The 22,829-nt window shown below is 40.8% G+C and overlaps 2 protein-coding genes across 2 annotated transcripts in view; one reads left to right on the forward strand and one right to left on the reverse strand.

Moving 5' to 3' along the window:
- Positions 1–16,145, forward strand: part of ctnnal1 (catenin (cadherin-associated protein), alpha-like 1) — a 54,494-nt gene extending 38,349 nt beyond the window's left edge. The window contains exons 4-19 of the mRNA XM_085345740.1: positions 146–265; positions 1,637–1,726; positions 1,985–2,155; positions 2,722–2,922; positions 5,572–5,658; positions 5,935–6,093; positions 6,918–7,010; positions 7,965–8,115; positions 8,706–8,743; positions 8,834–8,884; positions 9,250–9,404; positions 10,949–10,997; positions 11,544–11,600; positions 12,888–13,007; positions 13,707–13,790; positions 14,622–16,145. Of these exons, the coding sequence (XP_085201866.1) occupies positions 146–265; positions 1,637–1,726; positions 1,985–2,155; positions 2,722–2,922; positions 5,572–5,658; positions 5,935–6,093; positions 6,918–7,010; positions 7,965–8,115; positions 8,706–8,743; positions 8,834–8,884; positions 9,250–9,404; positions 10,949–10,997; positions 11,544–11,600; positions 12,888–13,007; positions 13,707–13,790; positions 14,622–14,792 (1,797 nt within the window). The 3' untranslated portion in view covers positions 14,793–16,145. The remainder of the gene's footprint in view (positions 1–145; positions 266–1,636; positions 1,727–1,984; positions 2,156–2,721; positions 2,923–5,571; positions 5,659–5,934; positions 6,094–6,917; positions 7,011–7,964; positions 8,116–8,705; positions 8,744–8,833; positions 8,885–9,249; positions 9,405–10,948; positions 10,998–11,543; positions 11,601–12,887; positions 13,008–13,706; positions 13,791–14,621) is intronic.
- Positions 16,146–16,404: 259 nt separating this feature from the next.
- Positions 16,405–19,241, reverse strand: abitram (actin binding transcription modulator). The gene is made up of 6 exons (XM_085346625.1): positions 19,104–19,241; positions 18,863–18,914; positions 17,224–17,353; positions 17,068–17,144; positions 16,920–16,989; positions 16,405–16,662 (listed from the first exon to the last, which is right to left on the reverse strand). The coding sequence occupies exons 1-6, from the start codon at positions 19,183–19,185 to the stop codon at positions 16,525–16,527; spliced, it is 549 nt and encodes a 182-aa protein (XP_085202751.1). The 5' UTR covers positions 19,186–19,241; the 3' UTR covers positions 16,405–16,524.
- Between the last annotated feature and the right edge of the window lie 3,588 nt (positions 19,242–22,829).

Here is a 22,829-nt window from a genome sequence, read left to right on the forward strand (position 1 = left end):
GCCTTCAAGTAGAATCCAGGTTTAAAGCACTTCCACAGTGGCTTCATCTTTCTAACCCAAAAGCAACGACCAGGTTTTATACTGCCTATGATACCAAACTATGTGGCCATTTCCAGTGCTACTCTGATGTTCTTCCTGCTTTCAGGTTCTGGTAACGCTCGATCATCTGGAAAGAGTCAGCACCTTCCAGGAATTTGTTCAGATTTTCAGCCAGTTTGGCAACGAGATGGTGGAGTTTGCTCACCTGACGGGAGACAGACAGAATGTGAGTGGCATCTTAAGAAACACAATCTGGTTCTTTTTGCTTGAAGAGGATAAAAATCCTCAGTTTACTTAAAAAAAAAAATCCCTCATTAAATGAAAACGCTTGCAAATTTGTATCCGAAGTCTTTTCAATTCTGCAACACTGAAAAACATGTTTGTTTATTCATATCGGCCTAATCTTGCAAACATTGATTTCGTAAACGTGATTTTCTGAATGTGAAAGCAGGCGATGAAATTGCACTTTAAAACCTCATGTACCTACACTGTGAATGTGCCGGCAAACTCAGAACAAATCAATAACACACGTGTCAAATATTTACACTCCCCAGCAAATCAAACAATTACAGAGTAACAAGGCTTCCTCTGGTTTCTTTTGTTTCCATCAAGTTTCTTCATCTCTTTCAGTGTCTATTTATTCTCCCAACCAATGTCTCAATCCATAAAAGAAATGCACTGGTCAGTTATGACTCACATCTCTCAAATACAGTTTGCAACACGAGTCTGAGCTGTGCTTTTAGCAGTCCTTTCTCTTTGCAGTTTATCAGCTATCCAAATTTGCAAGACAAAACTTTTGCTCAAAGCTTCAAAAACTTCAGGCAGCTAACTTTGTACTGTCAGAGAGTGCTAATCCTATTTTGATCCATACATCCAGCCTCTGCAGCTAAAGCGCTTTGCCTGCAGAAGTTGATGCAAAGTGCAACGGCTGCGATATCTCTACAGGGAGGGGAGGATCGACCATCCCTCTTTCTGAATTTCATCAGGTCTCGTGTTTTGACACACACGTCACGTCTCTCTCCAACGCTCCTCGTTGCTGTTAATGCTCTCTCCCCTCATTTGCCACCCTGTTTTGTGTGTGTGTGTGTGTGTGTGTGTGTGTGAGTGTCAACTCCAGCTCAAACACTCACACGCGCACACATTGCTTTAGAAAATCTACCATCTTCATCTATTGAGGCCAGGCGAGCACAGAGGCAAAAATAATGACAGATAATCACACCGTCTTTGTAATCTATGGCGAAGTGCCCAGAAAGGAGTTGATTCAGCTGCCTTTTCCAAATCCAGTATCTACATAATTCAAGCTGCCTATTTCTGAGCGGAGTACACAAAGAAGATGCGGCAGGTCAGCCACAGTGTATGTTCTTTTCTATTCCGGTAGCATCTCTTTTTGATAGATGACAGCTCACCTATTAAGTTTCATGTGTGTAACTTGGAAACGGATCTGTGTTTCGTTTGGGCGTCCCTTCACACAGCATGAAAGATTTGTTGAATAGCTTTGATGCTTCATGTCCCTTGCTCACCCTGAGAGTTCTAAGACGCCGTAACTTAAGTAAAGCCACCCAAAGCCATCTGGTGTGTGTGTGCGTTTGCGCTGCAGGACTTGAAGGATGAGAAGAAGAAAGCCCGGATGGCAGCAGCTAGAGCAGTGCTGGAGAAGTGCACCATGATGCTCCTCACAGCCTCCAAGGTAAACCGCCGGCCCACCAACACTGGGCCTCGAGGCAAGGTTTATAAATTCTGTTCGCCTTAAAGATTTAAAGCCTTCTCGGGTTTCTCAAGACTCAAGATTTTTGGCCCACTTTGGCTTTATTATTAACACCAACCAAAGTCACATCATCATAAAAGAAAAATACTATCTGTGGTTGAAAAACATGAAAAATGACAGAAGTTCAGAAGAGCACGACAGGGTGTAGGTTTGACATTTCACATCTTATCCCTACCAAAGACTTGCCTGAGGCACCCAGACTGTGAGTCGGCGCGGATCAACAAAGACGCCGTGTTCCACCGAATGCGCTGTGCCCTGGAGCAGGTCATCGAGATTGTCACTGAAGCACGGAGCTGTGGGGAGAACAGGATCCTTCCTGCCAGCATCTACAATGGCATCAAGGAATTTAAGGTAGGTTTAGAGATTACACTTCGCACGAGTCATGGTGAAGGCTTCAGATTAATGACGCTGACGTGTGTTAGCCCGTGAAGTTAAGTAGTGATCCTCTTTTGTTAATGCAAAGCGCTATTTAAGCGTCACAGCAGTTACTCATCATCAGATTTTTGGAGTGTTGATTTGTGGTCGCACAATTGGCATTTGTTGCATTCACGGTGTTTGCTGTAGCTTCAGATGTGACTCAAACAATCAACACAGAGGAGCAGACCTACTCATTTAGTTATTTGGCTCATACGGTTGAGTGAATCACCAGTAAACCTACCTCATGCTTACTAATCTTCTCTCTCCTCCGTGTGCGCTGATGTGCAGATGAAACAAACGAATACTTGTAAAAACATTTTTAAGGAGGGGTTTTTTCCACTGAGATAAAAGAAAGAGGAAAGTATTTTAATGAAAAGACCTGAGATGCTTATTGCTTTTAATGATCGTCCCGGCTGCTTTTAATCTCTTCTCATCTACTTTCCAAATGCTCCTTCAATTCACCGCAATTCCCAACTTTCCCCCCACCCTGCCTTCTGCAGTCTGGCGTGGAGTGCCTGCGGGAGAACCTATACTCCTTGTCACCGCAGAGCATGTCCAGCCAGCTGGAGGCTCTGGTCGAGCGGACAGAGGACTTCACTGATTCGGCCTACACCAGTCATGAGCAGCGTCAGGCCATCCTTGGACTGTGCCAGCTGGCGCGCCAGGACACCCAGCAGCTGGTACACGCCTGGGTTGAGGCGGTATGTTGGCACATGCAGACAGGCTTTCACAGATGTACACAGAGACACAGGAATATTCATAAAAAACCATACATTTCTGTATAAAGACTATCCACAAGTTCTTATCAGATTCGATTAGATAAAACTTTATTAATCCCTCGGGTGGGTTCCTCCGGGAAATTCGGTTTCCAATAGCACAGCACCGACAGAAGTTACAGAATGTGAGCAGAAATATACCATATATACAGATATATAAATACAGAGACATATATAAATACAGAGTATACAAAGGGATAAATAGAAAAAGAATCCAAGGGAATTGCACATTTCAAGTATTCTGTAAGAGGCTTCAAGTATTGGTAGGTTAAAAAGATGCAAAGAGTAGGAGCTATAGATGCTGATGTTGAGTTATTGCAAAGAAAATACAATATGTATTTATTCTGATCCTTTTAAGACTGCTGTTTATCATATACAGGACTGTACAGAAGACTTGAGCAGCCCTAATTTCTTTATATTTTGCTACGAAAATAGGAAATGGGTGCAGTAATTAAAAAAACATCTGCAAACATATATGGAAATGCAGAATATAAGGCGAGAACAATTCTAATAAGCCTGAATATCAATATTTGGCATGACGACTTTTGTTCTGAACTCTCTTAGGCAGCTTTCTTGTAATTTGTTGAAATAGTCTTCGGGAATAGACGTCGAGGCTACTTGAGGAACATTCAAAGCCCTTCTTTGGATGTTGGCTGCCATTAGTTCTGTTCTCTGTCATCATGATCACATCCCAAGATGCTTAAAAAATGTTGCGGTACAGACTCTGGAGAGGTGAATCCATGACTGATAGTGCTGCTTTCTGTGTTTTCCTATCTAAGTATGCTTTTACTGCACCGATGATGTTTTCCAGATGCTATTACATGGTGGATCAAATCAGATTGTAGACAGACGGAGCCTCCACCATGTTTTGCAGATGGTTGTAGACTATTACTGTTGCACCTTTCTCCCAACTTCAGACCAGTTGCTACTGATTTTCAGTTAAGTTCTTGTGTAATTTGGCAAACCTCAGACCAATTCTGATAAGGCTTTGACCAACAGTGCTGATGAAAAGATCACCTTACCACTAACAGGTTCTGTGTCGGTTGGGTTTTTTTTCCTATTGCTTGACCTGCAGACACTGTTCATCTAATTTTTATTTTTAAAACCCGACACTTCTCCAATCCTCCACACAATTTCCTCATTTTTTTTAAAGAGACACTGCACACAATTATGAGAGATGCAGAGTTTTCCGTTAATAGCTCTTTAGGTTGGTCCAGAAATATTTTTTTGGGGAACAAATGATGTGTTTTGGTGACTGGCTTTTACTAACAGTGTCTGATGATGCATTTTAACTTTGATTCTTTGCTAAGTTGTCTGCTAAGCGTAGTTTGATCCCTTTTTATGTTTGAATGATTGATAGGCCTCTTGACTTAACAAACAAAAAAATGGTCAGGCACAAGGACTGGACGGAAAATGAGTTTTAAACAGCCCATGTCAAAAGAAAAACTTCAGAAAGCTTGAAGAACTATTGCTTAATACCATTTTACAAAAGCAGTCTGGCTCCTTGGAGCCAGTACTGTATGAACATTCACTGCATTTGTTTTTAGTCTATTAGTCAGACAAAACAAGCACATTTAAACCACCACAGTGACCTCAGATAAATTCTGAAGTCAAAATGTAATAGATTTGAAAAATTAAAATATTAAGAAATTGTTAAAGAACATAATAGTCAGGCTTTGATAAATGTATTCTCAAGTGGAAACAATCTTGTGTTTATCTCTGCGCAGCATGCAGTGTGGCTGTTTAAACACAGCTCCGCAGACAGAAACTCATACAGGCAGACCCACACACATTAACATTAGGCCCCCCTCCTCCTACAAACTCACTTACTCATCCACCTTGCCTCCTCAGTTTCTTTTCACACATCTCTCCTGGAACAACATAGCATAATAACCCACCTGAATCACTGTTTTTACCGAGGCTCATTGAGCTGTGAAAGAAAATGTTGTGTTCCTCCTCATTCAGCGGTGTCTCCTTGGCCTTCAGAATTGATGGACTTGCGAAACGCAAGTCATTATGTTGCAGTTTCTAGTTGTAAACTTTTTTTTTTCCAGTGTACTCGGAGTACACAGAGATGCTACTGCTGCAAAACTGTACAGTACTGCCTCATCAAGCCTTTGCAGCTGAAGGTCGTGTGGGGACTGGAACACTGCAATGTTTTCAAACTGCTGAGAAAGATGTGCAAATACTCTAGGATCTTTAATTTGTGCTTTTCAGTGTTGTTGTAGCACATTTAGCAGCATTTCTGTCTGAAATTTGGAGAAATTGCAGTGAATTACTTCAATTATGTAATTGCTTTGAATCTTTTTATTCATATTGCACTGAATCATGCGCTCTAATGCCTTCTTCTCTCCTCATATCCAGGATATAATGAGCCACAAATGTAATTAAAATATCAAAACCTGTGCTGCTAATGCACTCAATTCCTCTCTTTTTCCAGTCATATCTCATACTCTACTCATGTAAATTTGTGTTTGTGTTAGTCTTCTGCTGCATGTTTATCTAATGGATGGAGCATGTAAAAGCACACGGTGTCTCATGTTTTATTCTCCTCTTCTTCTGTCATCGGAGCAGCAGTCTGTCCACGCCAAAGAGGCCACAAAGGACATGGAGGTGGCCATCCTGAAGACGTCCCAGAGTGTCAGCGACCTCAGACGTGAGGTGAGCAGCAGTCTGTTGCTGACTGTGAAAAGATGTTCCCGGTTACAGAATCGGACATAACTGAAATGCCTCTGACTTGCTGGTGGTGCCTCTGTAGCTGCTTTCCTCGCTTTTATTTTCCCAGCACCTCAGCCCACCTGCTGCTGCCTGTGTCACCTCTGCTCTTCTTACCTTTTTTTTGTTTGGTTTTTTTGTCCCCGTTTCTCTTCAAATGATCATTCTCATTTGTGCCTTTTTTTAAAAGCTCTTTTATTTAACCTTTGTTGACTCCGTCAGCTCCACAAGGTTGCGGTGGGCCGAGCCTCAGATTTGCTGAAAGTTCATGGGGAGCAGCTGCCTCTGCGGGCTCTCAAAGCAGCAGGCGCCGAGGGAAACCTGGAGGAAGTGGCAGAGTATTCGCGCACGCTCACTGAGCAGAAGGAGCAGCTGGTGGAGGTAGGTGGGATCAGGGGCACAGGGAGCAGAGGAACTAGTAGGAGGGTGACGGCTACTTGAATCTGTGGATGGAAATCAGTAGTAATGTTTGCATTTATCTGGTTCATTACCTTCTGATGTCACAGTAATCACTGCGCCTTTTTAGGAAAACATACTCATAAAATAAAAAAATTAAAATAGCACATTAAAAAAAACAGGTGCTTAAAAGAAAAAAAATGTTTTAAAATGTTAAAAATCAAAAACAATACTGATCATTGAGGTGTTCAGAAGATGACTTTGAGTGGATTATTGGTGAAAATGGAAGGGATTTTGTTTCTAATAGGTGAGATTCCACAATGCTTGAGCACAAAGGGTAGTTTATGCAAGACTTTTGTCTATAATTTTAATCATTTGGCCAAATGATTGCGTTTTTGCCGCCGAGTGTCATGCCGTTAGCATGTTCCTCTGCCAACAAGGTCATGTGATCTGACAGGTTTGTTACCAATTACTCAAAAAACATTAAGGACAGATTTGCATGAAAACTTCACCAGGTTGGCCTCATTTTAAGAGATTGGTCCAAATAGAAGTGATTAAATGGAAGTGGAGCTGATTCAGATTTGCAGCCAGGAATTTTTTGGAAGGATTGTTTACCATTGTGGGAGAGGGCAAAACTGGATCGTCACAATCTTCACACAAACATGTCAAGTATTTTAAAAAAAGAATTGCACATTCTTAATTTAGAGCTGTGGACTTTTTGTGCTGGGGGTATACATACTGCTCTTTTTAGGGATTGCCTCATGTATGCTTTATGTCAGAAGCTTTATTTTCCATCTGTTTCACTCCAGACGTGTCGGCTGTTGTGCCATGTGTCGGGCACAGAGCCATTAGAGATCACCTGCATACACGCTGAGGAGACCTTCCATGTCATTGGTCCACAGGTAACACAATCTGTCTAAACATTATCCGTATAAATAATTACTTTATTAAATTCAGCACTATTAATATACGCCCTTGACCGAATGTGTAAATAGCAGTAGATGGGAGTAAAGAGTCTGGTAAGTAATAAAAGTTGACTTAATTAAACTGCAGATACGGGTCGTTCCATTCAGCACTTTAATTGTGTGTCTATTAAGTCAAACTGGTCATTCTGTGGTTCAGGTGTAAAAATCAAACATGGGTAATAGTCTTCTTAATACGGAGGAAAAGTAGACGCTTAACTTCCCATCTCCTCCGTCTTCCTCCCACATCTTCAGTCCTTGGCTGAGAACATGCTGTCCACTTAGTCCCTCATCCCAGATCTAATTATGTTTGCTCTTAGAAACCATCCATGCCCGTAATTATCCGGCAATGTAGAATGTTCCCGCCTTGCAGCGCTAATGTCAGGCCCCACATGACTCCGCAGTAATGAATCCGCTCCTAAGTTCAAAGGTCAGCCAATCAATAACCGTGCGGCATGATGGTGGTAGTGGTGATATCTCTCTCTCTCTCTCTCTCTGCACCCAGAGTAATGCGGGGGTGGCCCAGAGGGTAATTGGCTATTAAATACTACACTGTAGAGGATGGACATTGGGGGAAGGGAGGTGGTGAATAAGTGCGCTGGTGGTCATGTTTCATATTTGTCAAATTTTTCGAACATCGTACGTCAGTTTGATGTCAGGACCAGAAGTGTAGATATAAATTGCTACATATGTGTGAAACCGCTTCAGCGTGACTCATGCTGAACTGTACTTAGCTGCCTGAACCCATTTTATGATGATAAGTCCTTAAATACTTAACAGTTATACAAGCTCAATTTATGAGCTTCATTCACAGGCACTTGGTTTACATTTTAGATCAACAGCAGCATATGTATGAATGTAGAATGTATCAGAATTGTTCACTCTTCTGCTCAGATCATCTCAGCAGCCCAGACGCTGGCTCTCCACCCATCTAGTAAAATTGCAAAGGAGAACCTGGAAGTGTTCTGCGAGGCCTGGGAGTCGCAGCTCTGTGACATGGCTCTGCTGCTGAGAGAGATCAACGACGTCTTTGAAGGCAGGCGAGGTCAGTTGAAATCACTTCATTGGTTGTCTGTGTCCATTCAGGTGAGTTGTGGTAAAAGGAGAGTACAAGTATGGGTGAGTTATAAAGGGCAAGGGAGTAGAGGTCAATGTGCCATCTGTGGTGTCTTAACTTTGGGGGGGGGGACAAAAAAAAGAAAGGAAAGAAAAGAAGATCCAATTCTATGAGAAACCTTGATGAATCATTTTCTTCTTGAAATTTTCAGCTGTATTAATAAAACTTAAGGCAGGCAGTATGAATGTATCTTTTCAAAATTAGTCATCACAGACCGTGGGAAGCTTTCTATCAAAGGAGTAACATCAATGCCATTGAACATCCCTGTATTCATTCCACCTCTTTACACTTTCTCTATTTATTATTGTGCCAATAACCAGAAGTGTCCGAGTCATGGACAACCGCTCTGACGAGCTCTGCTGTTTGCACACTCGGTCACACACGCAGAGACAGAAAGTAGATACTCGAGTGTATTCACGTGTGCTGCGCAGAAGTCTGTGTGCACGTATTTGTTTGAAAGTTAGATCCAAGTACTTTTACACGCTGTCCTTATAACAACAATAACTCTTTCTTCCTAGGAGACAAAAGGCCTTATTTGTCACTTCCTAGACCTGGGGTGAGTGTCACACCATTCATCCTCATAAATGTCTCAATGATACAAACGTTTGTAATCCTCTGATTAATACCGCTCTCTTTTTCTCCACAGAAGCACTTGGCGAACATGAAGACTGCCAAGGCTGTCAAGTTGGATGCAGAGGTAGCGCACACACCACCAAATCCTCGGGCTTTCAGCACAATACATCACGTCTCATCTTGTACCGTCTTTTGGCAGCAGTATATTCATCTCTAGGAAACATTGTGTCACTCTCTTGAAGAATTGATCGAGTTTGTATGGTAATGTGCTGCAATTTTGTTGGGCAGCACTTTTTCACACGCTGTACCGCCACAGAAAGCAGGATTATGCTGATTACAGGCTTTCCGAGTGTGTAAACAAGTGAAAAGTACCATGCTGGCTAATATACACTTTTAAAAAGACATCAATTACACTTCATCAAAAAGATTTGTGTGGTTTTTAAATTTTTTATTTATTTATTTTTTCCTTTTGCGCTTCTGCGTGCCCAGGAGCAGACAAGTATGGCCAAGCTGGGTCTGGAACTTCGTCTTCTGTCGTCAGATGTAGACACAGAGGTGGAAAAGTGGGAGGACCAGGAGCATGAAATTGTCCGGCAGAGCCAGAGCCTCGCCAGTATGGCCTACAACATGTACCTGTTCACCAGGTAGCCTTCTAGTATCGCACTGACACATGCACACAAATTTTTTTTATATTATTTTAAAGCTCAGTGTTGTCAATCCCCTTAATCATCCCCGTTAATCTCTTAAGAGACATACAGAGCAAAAGTCTTGAGCCACCACTCTTTATATTTTGCTAGGAAAATGTGTCTGTGATCATTATCGTGCTGAAAAATGAAACTGAAGCCACTCAGACACTTCCCAAATGCTACTGCAAAAAACGTGAACTGTGTTCATAACTCCCAAAAGGTTGATTCTGTTCATCTGGACGTAGCGTTTTCAGTGGGAGAAATGTTTCGTCATTTATCCAAGTGACTGATCAAAGACCATTAATCATTGATCTTAGTGTTTTAAGAAGATCCCCAAACCCAACAACAGCAGTGTTTTTACAGATGAATGTAGACATTCAGTGTTGTAGCTCTCTTCTGACTTCCTCTGTACATATCGACAGTGATTCGAGCCATTAGATTCAAATTTTGATTCATCACTCTCTTGGGGTGGCTGTAGCTCAGGAGTTTGAGCACGATGCTAAATCCCAGGTTGTTCTCCAAATGCATTCATTGCAGCGTGAAAGTTAGAAAGTACTTAGGCATAGAAAAAAGTGCCATATGAATGGAGGTGAATGGGTGAATGTTATATAAAGTACTTTGAGTGCTCTAGTAAAGTAGAAAAGCACTATATAAGAACCAATCCATTTACCATTTACCACACTATAAGACCCGTTGTCACTCATTTTTCAATTGAGGTCTTGTGTAATTTAGCACACCTCAGTCTTTTATCCCACTTTCCCTTCTTGAAGGATTGCCTTGACAGACACACTTCCACCAAGAACAAGGTCCAGATGCATCTCAGGTCTTGGGTTGTGTTTTGTTCCCATTTCTTAAAGACACGACTTTGAGCTACTTTTCATCTGCTGTAGATAGTATTTTTTTTTTAGCCGTGCTATTTCTTCTCTTGGTGCAAAAATGCTATTTCATGCCTGTCAGACTGTGTTATCTTTGACGGTTTTTTTTTTCTGGATTCGACTTATAAATGGGAACTTTTTTTTAAATTTTCCAACAGGCTGCTAGTAACAAAGTGTCTAAAAACACAATTTGCTAAGTTGTCAGTTATGTGCAGATGCAACACTGGTTCATCGCTTGATTTAGGTGACTTTTTATGCTTAAATGATTCATAAAGTGTAACGTCCATTAACAAATAAACAGCAAAAACATTGTACTGAAAATGGTCCGGTACAAGGACTGGACTGGAAATGAGTGAAAAAGCAGCCAATGTCCAAAAAACCAACTTTTAGAGACCTTCAGAAAGCCTGGAGAACTATTGCTCAAGACCACCTTTAAAAACTTACAAGAACATTTCAGTCATTTGAAGCAAATTCTAAAGAAATGTGGCTTGTCTCAAGACTTCTGCACGGTACTGTATTTTCACAGATATTTTCTAAACAGAGTTGATTGCTTTGGAAGATGTTTGCCCTTGTGCATATTTCTAATCCGAGCTTCTCTTTATTATTTCCTGCATGATTGATCCACAGAGGGGAGGGACTGTTGAAAACAACGCTAGATCTTTTTCATCAAGCTGAGGTATTTTTCATTAAGCTTGCTCTGTTTGTTTTCCTTCTATTTTATTGAAGTTGTAAATGAACGCATCTATCGTCCCGTTCCACCTGATACACGCTGAAGCTCGCAGATCGATAGGTTAGTAAATGCAAGGATCCCTTCATTCACGACCCTGAAATGCAGATTTCACCGGGCATTACGGGGATTTATGAGTGCAGTGGGAATATAGCGTGGCAGATTCCCGGCCATCTCTGGCACATGGTGTAACAAGGTTTGTGCGTACGAGTGTTTCCTATTGAACTGGGATCTTTGCCAGTAATGTACAGTCATTTGTAGAATCAGGGACCGAAATGTCAGACAGGATTTATTCAATTTGTGTTGAGCAGGGGAGATAAGCGAGGAAGAGGGTCGAGAGGGGAAAGAGACGGGAAGGCACACTGATAAGAAGAGCCAAGAAAAATCATAGTATTTACTGACTAGGCTTCTTTTTAGTTAAGAGAGCTTTAGTTTTTCTTCTGTGTGTGTGTGCAAGTTGTTTGATTTTTGTCTCTTTTCTGACCTACTCTTAAGGTTCTTTCTGAAGAGGGGCTCCAGCTGTGCTCATCTCTCCGCACTTTTTCCTCTCAGGTATATTCCCATGCAATTAATCTATCTTGAACACACCAAAGCACAACGATTCATATAATGCAATTCCAAATAATGTTTTTTTTCTACAGTAGGCATTTATAAAGAAATCTAATATAAAGAACAAAAGGGTTTTTTTTCCAAGTAGAAATAAAATGAATACAGTTGAGTATGAACCAGGAGAGAAGTTCACTTTATGCACAGTATTTTCTTGCTTGTCTTGTAGCATGTGATTGGCTGCAGCGTAGTAAGACAGAGCTAAGGAGATCGTTATAGCAAAGCTATAATGAAAGAATTGTTTATTTTCTCCTGAAAATGGGGAGATACTAACCAACTCTGTGCACACACACACACACACACACACCCTCCGATACTAATACACACCCGTATCACACGTTGTGGCATGCCACGGTGCCAGGTCTGGCTTATAAATCACACAGCGAGAGCAGGAAATTAAGGCTGTCACACACTTTCACCATCCTCTTGTCCTCCTCTCAGACTCCAGTTTCAACAAAAGTAGCCTTGGTGCTTTCCTTCCTTTTAGCTCTCAACAAACTTCTTCCTCAGGTCCTCCAAGTTTAATTAAATGGCTCCTTTTGACAGCCTTTAACGACTGCCATTTGTCACCGCCGTGTGTCCGAGGCTGCGTGTGTGAATGGGCAGAGGGGGGTGAGAGCGGAGGGGGAGGTGGGTTGACTGCGACCGCCCAGGAGCAATTCATAATCAGGAGGCCTGGCTCTTCAGCTTCCTTCATGCTTTCTGATTAATTACATCAAACAAACTGGTGCTAATGGAGTCCCTCTGTCTCACCCTCCACTCCTGTAGTTCTTTGGCACCAAACACACAAAGCACATCTGTGTAGCTCTAATTATGCAGATGAGATTAAGCATTTTTTTTCTTACTAAGGTTTAAGAGGTTTTATATGTTGTTGCTGGGCATGAATGACAAGGGATTGAGGTCTTGGGTCATTGGTGGCATGTATCTGTGTAGACTACGATCTGGGGATTAACTCGGATGGATAACAGACTTAAGCAGCAGATCATGGCTATTGCTGATGGATTACATCAAGCAGCCCTTTTTTTTTTAAAAAAAAACGTCTTTTTCTTTAATCCACTTCTCCTTTTCCCGATGCTTAATTTGTATTTGACCACGAGCCCTGTGAATCTCGTTCAGTAAATCTATCAACGTCTGCACATATTAACTCTCCCAGCGAAGTGCCGTTATAAAACAGTGTCTTCTGTTCTGAAAGACATCCCACCCTCCCTCTGTGTGTACCTCTCTCTGTTCCAGTTGGTTGATGAGGAAAAGACTGTGGTGATGACAGAAATGGAGAAGCTGCTGGCTTTGTGCCAACAGCTGCAGATGGGGGCTAAGACTCCTGTACAGGGCAAGGCTGCCACCTTCCAGAAGGTAACCATACTACACCTGTCTGTGTTTTTATCTCTCTTCTTGTTAGTGTCTGCACTCTTTATTAGGAAAAAAAGAAAACCAATTACTTATTTTTGCCTGAAGTCTGTTCGGTTTGGTGGACGTTAAATAAGTAATATCACAGAGATCGAACAAAGCAGATAAAGAGTGTTTCCACTGAAGGACCGAAGAAGCTCTGACACTATCACAACTATCACCCCAACAACCAATGGGTATCATTGGCTGAACACACAATAGGGCATGACTAATTGTGTTCATTACTGGCTTCAGAATAATCTTTCAGTTATCTTTGAGTAATACGAACATCTAACGCAGGATGCTGGGTTAATGAATGTCTATGAGGAATTAATGAGCACCTTGGACGGGGATGAGCTGCCTTTGCTCACCTTGTAATAAAGGCGCTGGTTTGGAATCAAAAGGACACGATGAAGAGTAGCATGCTCAAGGCTGATTAATTAGTGCCTCTTTTATATGTATTGGCTCCCGCCTCTATATCTCTTTACCTTCACATCGACCGTATCATTTATCTCGAACGGTAGAGAGAGCCTGTCTTACGGGGGTTGGTAGGACATGGATGAGGAAACGTTAAATTACAGGGTCAGTGTAGTTTAGTGCTGCTGCTGCAGTGAATCTCTATGCGTGGACCCTTAGTGATGTATTATTTTACGTCTGTGCTTTCAGGTGGACTCATTCATTCAGGCAACCAGGAGCATCCTGAGTGTGGTCCTCTCCCTCCTGCCATGCTTTAACAAGCTCAATAGAAAGGTGACATCCACTGACCTGGACACTTTATTGACAGGCAGCTTGAACATATATACGAAAGTATAGAAAAAGCTTGGAGATCTTATTATCCAGATACATATGCAAACATCACAGCACGCTGACACTTGCAAACATGTACCTTTTATTTTTAGCACGCAGCAGATATACAGCAGCGCCTGTGTTCATTTCTAGCTATGTTTTGCAGGGGATGGTCAATATCTTTGCCTCCTTTTTTTGCTGTCTATCAAAAAAGTCTCCAGTGAGTTGGTAAGTGTCTGCGATTTTGAGCTGAAATCCTTGTTGAAGCTAAAAGGTGTCAGTTGTTGGACTGATTGCCACTGAAGCACATTCACAAGATCAAACCGTAGACTGTAAGCAGAAAGCTGCAGCTGGCATTGGCAACTTTTTACTCGAAGCCACTCTTTGGGCTTTAAGTTCAACACATCATGATTTTCGAGAGCCACAAGTGACCGCATCTACACCAGCGCGTGAAGGAGTGCTATGTTACCGGCTAGGTAGTGAGTTCAATTAAATTCAGTTTTATTTATAAAACAGTTGCCTCAAGACGCTTTAAAGTTGCATCCAGAGATGGTATAGATTTCCATAACTAATATCTGAAAAAAAAAAAGCTTGGTGATGTAGTTTTTTTTGGGGTTTTTTAATAACATAAACACAGCAACATAAAAAGAACTGACTCCAGTACAAGCAATCAATATTTCATATAAAAATATTGATTATGCCAGCTTTGTGTGTATAAACAGTTAGAAACGAGCCATTGTATTTTGCCGTTTGTTTGTTTTTTCACTTTTACTCTCCTGTGTCATTTACTTTCAGTACAAGTCAGAGAGGAACAGCCTCAGTTCCCCGCAGGATTGGAGAGAAAGGCAAGACGCATCCACACCTGTCAAAGAGGAAGGAGCTCTCAACACCAAGAACAGCAACGGATTTGGCGTTAAATCTTTGGAGCAGCACATGGCTGGTCTCAACCTCCTTGAGAGCAAATAATCCCAGGCAATCTCTTCCTTTGTCCACTCTTCCCGATAAAGCAGCACATAGCTGACCTCACCTCTCTGGAGAAAATATGATCTTAGAAATAGCCCCAGTCCCCACCCCCATCCGTCATTCAGTACTAGTCTGGTAAAGATGGTTGACTTGGCTCAACTGGAATTTGCATTTCCTGCCTGGATGATGTTTGCACAAGGAAAAAAAAAAAAAAGGAAAAGCAAGTCTATGCTCTCTTTCCCACTGAGGTTGATTTAATCCAAGGTAGCGTTTCACCTGAAGCACCAGTTCCACCCCAGTCCACAAGATGGAGTTATTACTACACACACACAAAAAAAAGTTTTCAAAAAAAGTGAGGCCTGTCACAAACCTGATTATTATTTTTTTTTTTTATATTTTTTCTTGCTTCTGAATTAATAAACTAATTAAAAGTCAGGAGAGAACTCCACTTGATGCTCAGCTCAGCCATACATCTATCTTCACTATGTGCCTCTGTGTGACAAGCCTCTGTGTTTTGTGGTGTTCTGTAATTGTGTTGCACAAGTTATGTAAAAAAAAAAGTAAAATTAAGATCCACAATGCATGACGCCATCATTACCAAACCCCCGTGTTTGAGTCTCCTGTGGTCACAGCCTTGTAATGTGACACTTTCTTTGTAATGCGCGCCACAGCAGTACACCACGATCACTTGCATTATATTGAGCACCTCATTTACATTAGGTTTTACAAGCTGACCACACTACATAACATGCAATGGATGTCTAATAGCCATTATTGTACGACATTCCCCATGTGCCATGCTAGTAGGAAAATGCAAAAAAACAAAAAAAAACAAAAACAAATGCCAAATACGATTGTTCTTGCGTCTTCTTACTGTTATAAAATATAAAACATAGTCCTCCAGTGTTAATGGAGACACTTTTATTTAAGCCGGGTTTCTCGACTTGATCGAACCTCTGTTTATATTGTCCTGAGAATTATACGAACCAGTCTACATGGCATACTTTCTCTCAAAGAAATGAAACAAGTTTGAACTGGCACACGTGTAAAGTGGAACCTTGAAGTGTACTTGTTATGAAGACTATCATTGTGAAGCTGCCTAACAGACCATTATGTATTAAATGGTATATATTACTTGGTACTTGAAGCATATGTATCCCGAGGTAATCACTTTGGTACTAGGAGAGGGAGTTAGAATGAATGAAATGTATAACCACACAGGAAGCTTTAGAGAATCACTGTACAGTGTGAGAGCAGCTAAGACTGCTGGGTAACGTAGTGTCGCCAGAGATGTGACGAAATTGTATCTAGTTTTGGACCACCGTTTCTTTTGACGATTCAAAGGTTAATAAAAGTGACACAAAAAAATAAACAATATTTTTCTTAAATTATTGTTTGTCTTTCTTTATATTCGACAGAAATACTTCAAACTCATGATTAGTATGTAACAAGAAAATAAAAGCCACTGTTCATGCGTTCTACTAGTTCCTTATTATATTTATCAAATTGGCAAATCCAAGCATAGACAAATTACTTGAAATCTGACTGCTTCTTGGATCCTTAAAATGTTAAACACTTAAAAAAAAAAAAAAGGAAAAATATAGAATAACCTAGATACACAGTGCTTCATTATAAACAAAAGCCTTTCAGTCTTCTGCTAACTTTTAAGTGCATGAGGGAAAGAAACTCTCCCACAATAGAACGGGCTTGAATAAGGCAGGAATGTGGGGAACTGTCAAGATGGTTGGGACTGGGCAGAGCTGCGTTTGGAGACGATGTTCTCAAACTCGTCTCTGTTTAGAAGATTTTCTGTGATGCTCTTGCTCTCTTCAAACTTTGGCAGGATGACGGCGATGTATCCTTCGGTGGATGGCTGTAGAGATTTGACAAACCAAGCATTGTTACATGTGTTTATGAACCTTTACTAGTGTTATCTAATCTCCTCATAGGCATATGAAGCCGTGTCACCATCAGGTATGCTAAATTAATGTCAACTACTCATGTAAGGGTGTTTAACAGGGGGAAAAAAAAGGTACAGTACGCAGTAATAGTATGCAGATGGAGACATGTTAAAGATGACATGTAATGTACTTTACATTTACATGTGTAAGGTAAAATTGTAGGTTTTACCTTTTCCAGCAAGAGATTCGGAGTTTCTAAAATGTTCTCATTGACTTCCAGAAGACGACCCCGAATGCAGCTAAAACAGCCAGTGATGAAGATGTATGAGCACGTGGAAGATAAATATATACTTTAACAGTCAAAGACAGACTTTTACCTGTAGATTGTGTACTCTGTTTCATCTGTGCATGTTATCCTGCATAACGGTGCAAAATCAGTAAGGAACTGTCCCCCCTGTCGTACAGGCCAAAAAAGGAATGTTAGGATAAATGTACGAGCACACAGACCAAAATCCAGAGCTTTATTAACTTACCCGCTTGGACTTCCCAGAGACTTTATTTTCCAGCCGACTGCAGCCATTACTGATCTGGTAATTGATGCTTTTGATTGTGCGTCCGTTTTGTAGAATTGGGTGAGTCTCTGCTAAAGTGATGACACATATTCTGCCAAGAAAAACATTTTAAGAATCTATCAAGCGCCTTTTAAAATCTATATTTCTCTAGCGACATACTGATGTAGAAGTGATATAAATCACTCATACCGAGCAGGGACTATGTTGTGTAACAAATACAGTGTAATGTAGAATCAAATTATTATTATTCCCCATTTTCTCAATTTCTTTCCTGAGAAAACTTCCACTTAGTCATGATCAGGCCTACAAAATACATTAAGCTGCTGTTCTTCTTTTAGCTGTTCCCTTTAGGGGTTTCTTCAAACCACTCAACTTGAACTGTCCCTCCAATGAACTCATTTCTAATCTTGTCTATTCAGGTCACTCCCAATGAAAATCTTAACACCTCCAGCTCAGAGCTTCCTGTCTTTTTGTCAAAGCCACCGTCTCCAACCATACATCATAGTAGGTCTCACTACGATCAGAAAAATATTCCCTTTCACTCTTGCTGCTATCACTCTGCCACAAATCACCTCTGACATTCATCTCCACCCCGCTTGCACTCTCTTCTTCACCTCTTTTTTGTGCTGTCTGTTGCTTTTGACACCAGGTATTTATACTCTTCTACTGTCACTACCTCTACTCCTTGCATGTTCATCTTTCCATCTGTCTTCATTTTCATTCACACACATATCAAGTCTCGCGTCAACTGACTTTCATCCCTCTTCTCACCAATGCGTATGTCTACCTTATCAGGTTCTCTTTCACCTGCGCCCTATAGAGCACAATGTTGTCTGCAAACATCATAGTCCACAGAGACCCCTGGCTGACCTCATCTGTGAACCTGTCCATTACCACTGCAAACAAGGAAGGGGCTCAGAGTGGTGATGTCATGCCATGCTACTGCTACCTTGAACTCATCTGCGAGTCCTACCAAACACCTCACTGTTGTCTCCCGGTCCTCATACATGTTCTGCACCACTCTCACATACTTCTCTCCTACCCCTGATTTCCTCATGTAGTACCGCACTTCATCTCTTGGCACTGTATCACATTCTTTTTCTTGATCCAACTCCTGACCTTCCCTGTACTCCTTCATCACTCTCAAAGCATATTTGTAACTGTAGTGCTCTTTCTTAGCGTACTTCCTCTCTTCTTAACATAGCTTCAATAAATCTTTCCCATATCTTCATGGTATGGCTCATCAACTTTACCCCTCTGCAGTAACTAAAGCTCACACTTGTTCTTGAAAATCTGTACCAATACACGTCTTCTGTATTCCTCAGGTATTCTCTGACTTTCCAAGATCGTGCCAAACAAATCTTAGTCCAAGACAATTCCATACCTCCACGGGTATGTCTTCTGGACCAACTTCCTTTCCACTCTTCATCTTTTTCATGGCTATTCTCACTCCCTAATTCACCACCTGTCTTCTCTCATGCGTCAGGAAGAGCATCCAGCGTAAAATCTTAGCCAAATCAAACATACAAAATGGCCATTAACATACAGTGAATCATAGCAATTGGTGTGACTCATGGTCACTTGGTCAACCTCCTGTTACCTGTTTGAATGCTGTAAGATGCAATGGTCCTCGCATGGCTTTCCCTTCATGTCTAAAAACAAAAAATGAAAAAAGGTGTAAGTGACATTAAAAGCAAAATAAAAAAAACCCCATCTATTCAGACTAAAACTAAAAGTTAACGCCATCTCCCCCTGAACACTTAAGTTCACCTAACGTTAGCTCACTTAGCTTAGCTACTTAGCAAGTATAGATGAGACACGTTCACATGGACGTTATTTACCGGCTCTGTACCAGCGTGTGTAATATCGGTCGATAACTGAAGGAGCATTTGCTTTGGTATCTTCATGTTCCACGCTCTCCATGTAAAATAATAACACTGGAAAATTAATTTAAGGTATTAGCTTGGCGTCAACTTGTCTTGTCGGACAGTAAATAGTGCAGCACCGGGCAGTCCGTCCTTGAAATATATCCGAAAACCCCAAAGGCAAATAATTCTGGCTGTTCTTTTGTTTTGTACAGCGATTCGCATTTCTTTGTAGTGAATCTTCATTGACAGCAATAAACAATAAATAATTAAGTTTAATATGTTCACCAGAAGAGCTGGTAACTAACTACAGATAGTATCTTTTGAACAGTCTCTCACTTTTCACTAATCACAATATATAAGATTGAGACAAAACAAAAAAACTTCAACCCTCCAGAAAAAAGGTCTTTCAAAACTTAAAAAAACGGTCTTTATTATTTCTATGCATGGAAACGTGCTTTAAGCGTTCAAATCTTACACAACAGAAAAAAGGGAAATCCACATTAAGTTATAGTGGAATAAACACACAAGTACATTTATTTACAAGTAAGTGTGTGTGTGTGTGTGTATATATATATATATATATATATATATATATATATATATATATATATATATATATATATATATATACATACATACATACATACATACATAAACATTTCATAAGGTTGTACAGGAGCTGCACATTTCTGCACCTTAAGACTGCTCTGAGTCAAACTTGACCAGTACCTGCTTAAATTTTAGATACACAAATGTCAAATGTGGGTCAAATCAAGGAAAATTGTGATTTTAGAAGAATGTTTGTGAAATTGTGAAACTATACATATTATGGCTGTGCATATTTTTAATGGAACAGTGGTTGATCTTGACACTGTCATTAGAATTGTATGCATTCCCACAGCATTTGCCATATTGGTTCCTTCAGAGACAAGAACCTGCTGGTCTCTGAAGAATCACGGTGGAATCTTTGAATAGTGAATTAGTAAAAAGCCAAGAGTGATCATATATGATCCACCCATGAAACAGAGGTCAGAGTGTGCCTTGAAAGATGGTGCTTCCACACAGACACAGGACTTGAAATAGGGCAGAACAAAAGTGGGATGGTCAGCACTGTTGCTTCCCAGGAAAAGCATTACAGTTTCACATCCTGCCTGTGTGTATTTTGCATATCTGGGTAGATATTCTGGCTTCGTCCCACAGTCCAAAACATGCATGTTATTTGAGGTTCTCAACTGGCACACAGATAGATTTTGCATCTCATCATGTAATCTTTATAGCTGTTGTATTTTTAGGTCTTAGATAAAACAGGACATGATGATGTTTTCTGACAAAAAACAATTCTTGTAAAACCTTAAAGTAAATAAACTCTCCCTGCTCTTGGAAACATTAATTAAGGATTAATACTCCATTTATTGATGTCAGACAGGCTAGTAATGCATTCTAAACAGACCTGCAGTTTGAAATTAGTTATAGACAATTATTATGAGGGAATTCTTAGACCTGGGTAAAAAAAAAAAAAAACATATTGTGAAGGCATACAATAAGAACAGTATGTAAGGGTTAATGTTATTTCACTTAAAAAAAAAAAATATATATATATATATATATATATATTTTATGGTCATCCATGCCTCATGCCTTTATGCCGTATCAGCTTGAGAGCCACTGTTGTAGAAGCACTGTGGCCCTCACCTGAACATGAATTCCTTTGTACTAAATTTTCTTAGAACAGCAGAAGTAATCATCTTCAATCTGTATCCATAATCCTTTCAATATTTAAAACCAGTACAGAGTACTGTAGTCATTTTTGAAAAAGCGAGAGCTCAAGTCTCCATAAAGCCTGACCAGGCAAGGCTTAAAGTGTCTCGAGGTGGGGCCCAATGTCAGAATCACTGCCACTTTGTTATTTTTTCTATTGCAAAACCAGGAGGAACCCAACCTTATTTTTAAACGCTGATCCCATCGCAGATTCATTCACCATGCTCATTCTGTGGTAAAGTGAGGTTGAGCTGCACATGTGGAAAACACTATTGTCATCATGATTTTTCACAATGCCCACTAGATGTCAGGCAACGGCAAACAACCAGAGTACAGTACTGTTAATGCAACTTAACTTCTCGCCAGAAGCATAACCATATGAAAGAAATGTATTATTTTATTTCCAGATAAATATTTTCACATTTAATCAGCACCAATTAGTTTCTATGTAAACCAGCGCCAGGAGGCATAATATTGCTCTATTGCCACATCACAGATTCCCAGTTTGGCCCATTTTGTTTAATTTCCATACTTTGAACTGCACGTAATTTTTCTTTTCACGTAGCTCTAATGATTCTTGCAGATGGCGTATAAGTATGTTGAGTCTGCATCCTTATTATGTAATCAAGAGATCTGGGAGAAAATGGATGGAGGAATGAAGGAATGTTTCCCTCTCTAGACCTGATAAATAGCTTCTCTCATCCACATGCTGGACATATCTGGCATGAAATGCCACTCGTACACTGTGGACACTGCTGAGAGAACAGTTTTGGGGCACTGGTATCGGCACGGGGCAGTAATGATGACTTCATCTAGGGCACGTACTTGGGAGAGAGAGAGTGAGACTCGGCTGACGTTTGGATTCACAACGTGAGTTTTCCATTTATCTGCTCACCACCACTACCCAGACTTGGAAAGTTTTGCTGTCAAGATCCATCCTAATGAGTGTTTCCATTACTCTTTCGCCTGTGGTATGCTCTAGTCTGCAATTAATTTGCAATGAAAAGACAAAACTATCGTAGAAAGAGTGGCTGCAGAGCCAGTAAAAATGGAGTCATGCCCAATAAACATATCCATACCTAATATAAACTAACATTGCTCCTTATGAACCCTGCATTTGTCATGTTATGCGGTCTTTTGTCACATCAGAGGACAATCTGTGAAACCCACAAAAATGCCCAATTTCTTCTCATCTCCGATTGTTATATCATAATGAAAGAGGTTTGCACTGTATGACCTCACTTTAAATGTTTCCTTGTGGTGTGTGTCTGCATCTGTGTATCAGTCTGCCTATCCCCATATGTACTTGTCAGTTTGTGTACATTTCCATCCCATTTAACACTGATTACTGGAACAAAATACTGCTCACTTCTCCACTCTCAGAGTCGATGTCGAGGTTCACTTGCAGGCTGTTAGACAAGCATCTCTAGGGCCTCCAGCAGCACGGGCTTCTGTGTGGGATGCACACGTAGGTCCACGTCAGCTACTGCAATAGCAAGCAGCCATTCTTCTCTGGGCGGCTATTTGTCTGTTTGGCTCCAGCAGTCCTTCCCCAGATAGTTCCCTTTGCCAGATGACTGCCTGATAAGGGAAGACTAGGGCTCCAACCAAGAAGGAGGTGATGCCTGCGTGGCTTATCAAAACTCTGGCTTCTTCTGCACTTACCTAAAAAGAATTATTATGGGGGAGGGGATGGAAGTGGTTCATGCAGACAAGGCGTCAGAAAGACATCCAGCAGTTCATTATCAGGGAGAGACATTTTATGAAATCCAGGTTTGTTCTTCACTTTTCATCATTCAATAAAAGTCCAGGAAAACAGGAGGTATGCTGCTCTTAGACATACTGCCTGTCTTTTTTCTTTCCCTGGAAAGCGCCACGGCACATCTGTATCTGACATTAAACAGACTGGGTCACATGCTGCCAAAATGCACATTTAAGCCC

The sequence above is a fragment of the Diplotaxodon limnothrissa genome, linkage group LG22 (genome assembly GCF_057381915.1).
Source record: "Diplotaxodon limnothrissa isolate DT_005_m linkage group LG22, D_limnothrissa_male_GT1.1, whole genome shotgun sequence".
Taxonomy (NCBI): domain Eukaryota; kingdom Metazoa; phylum Chordata; class Actinopteri; order Cichliformes; family Cichlidae; genus Diplotaxodon; species Diplotaxodon limnothrissa.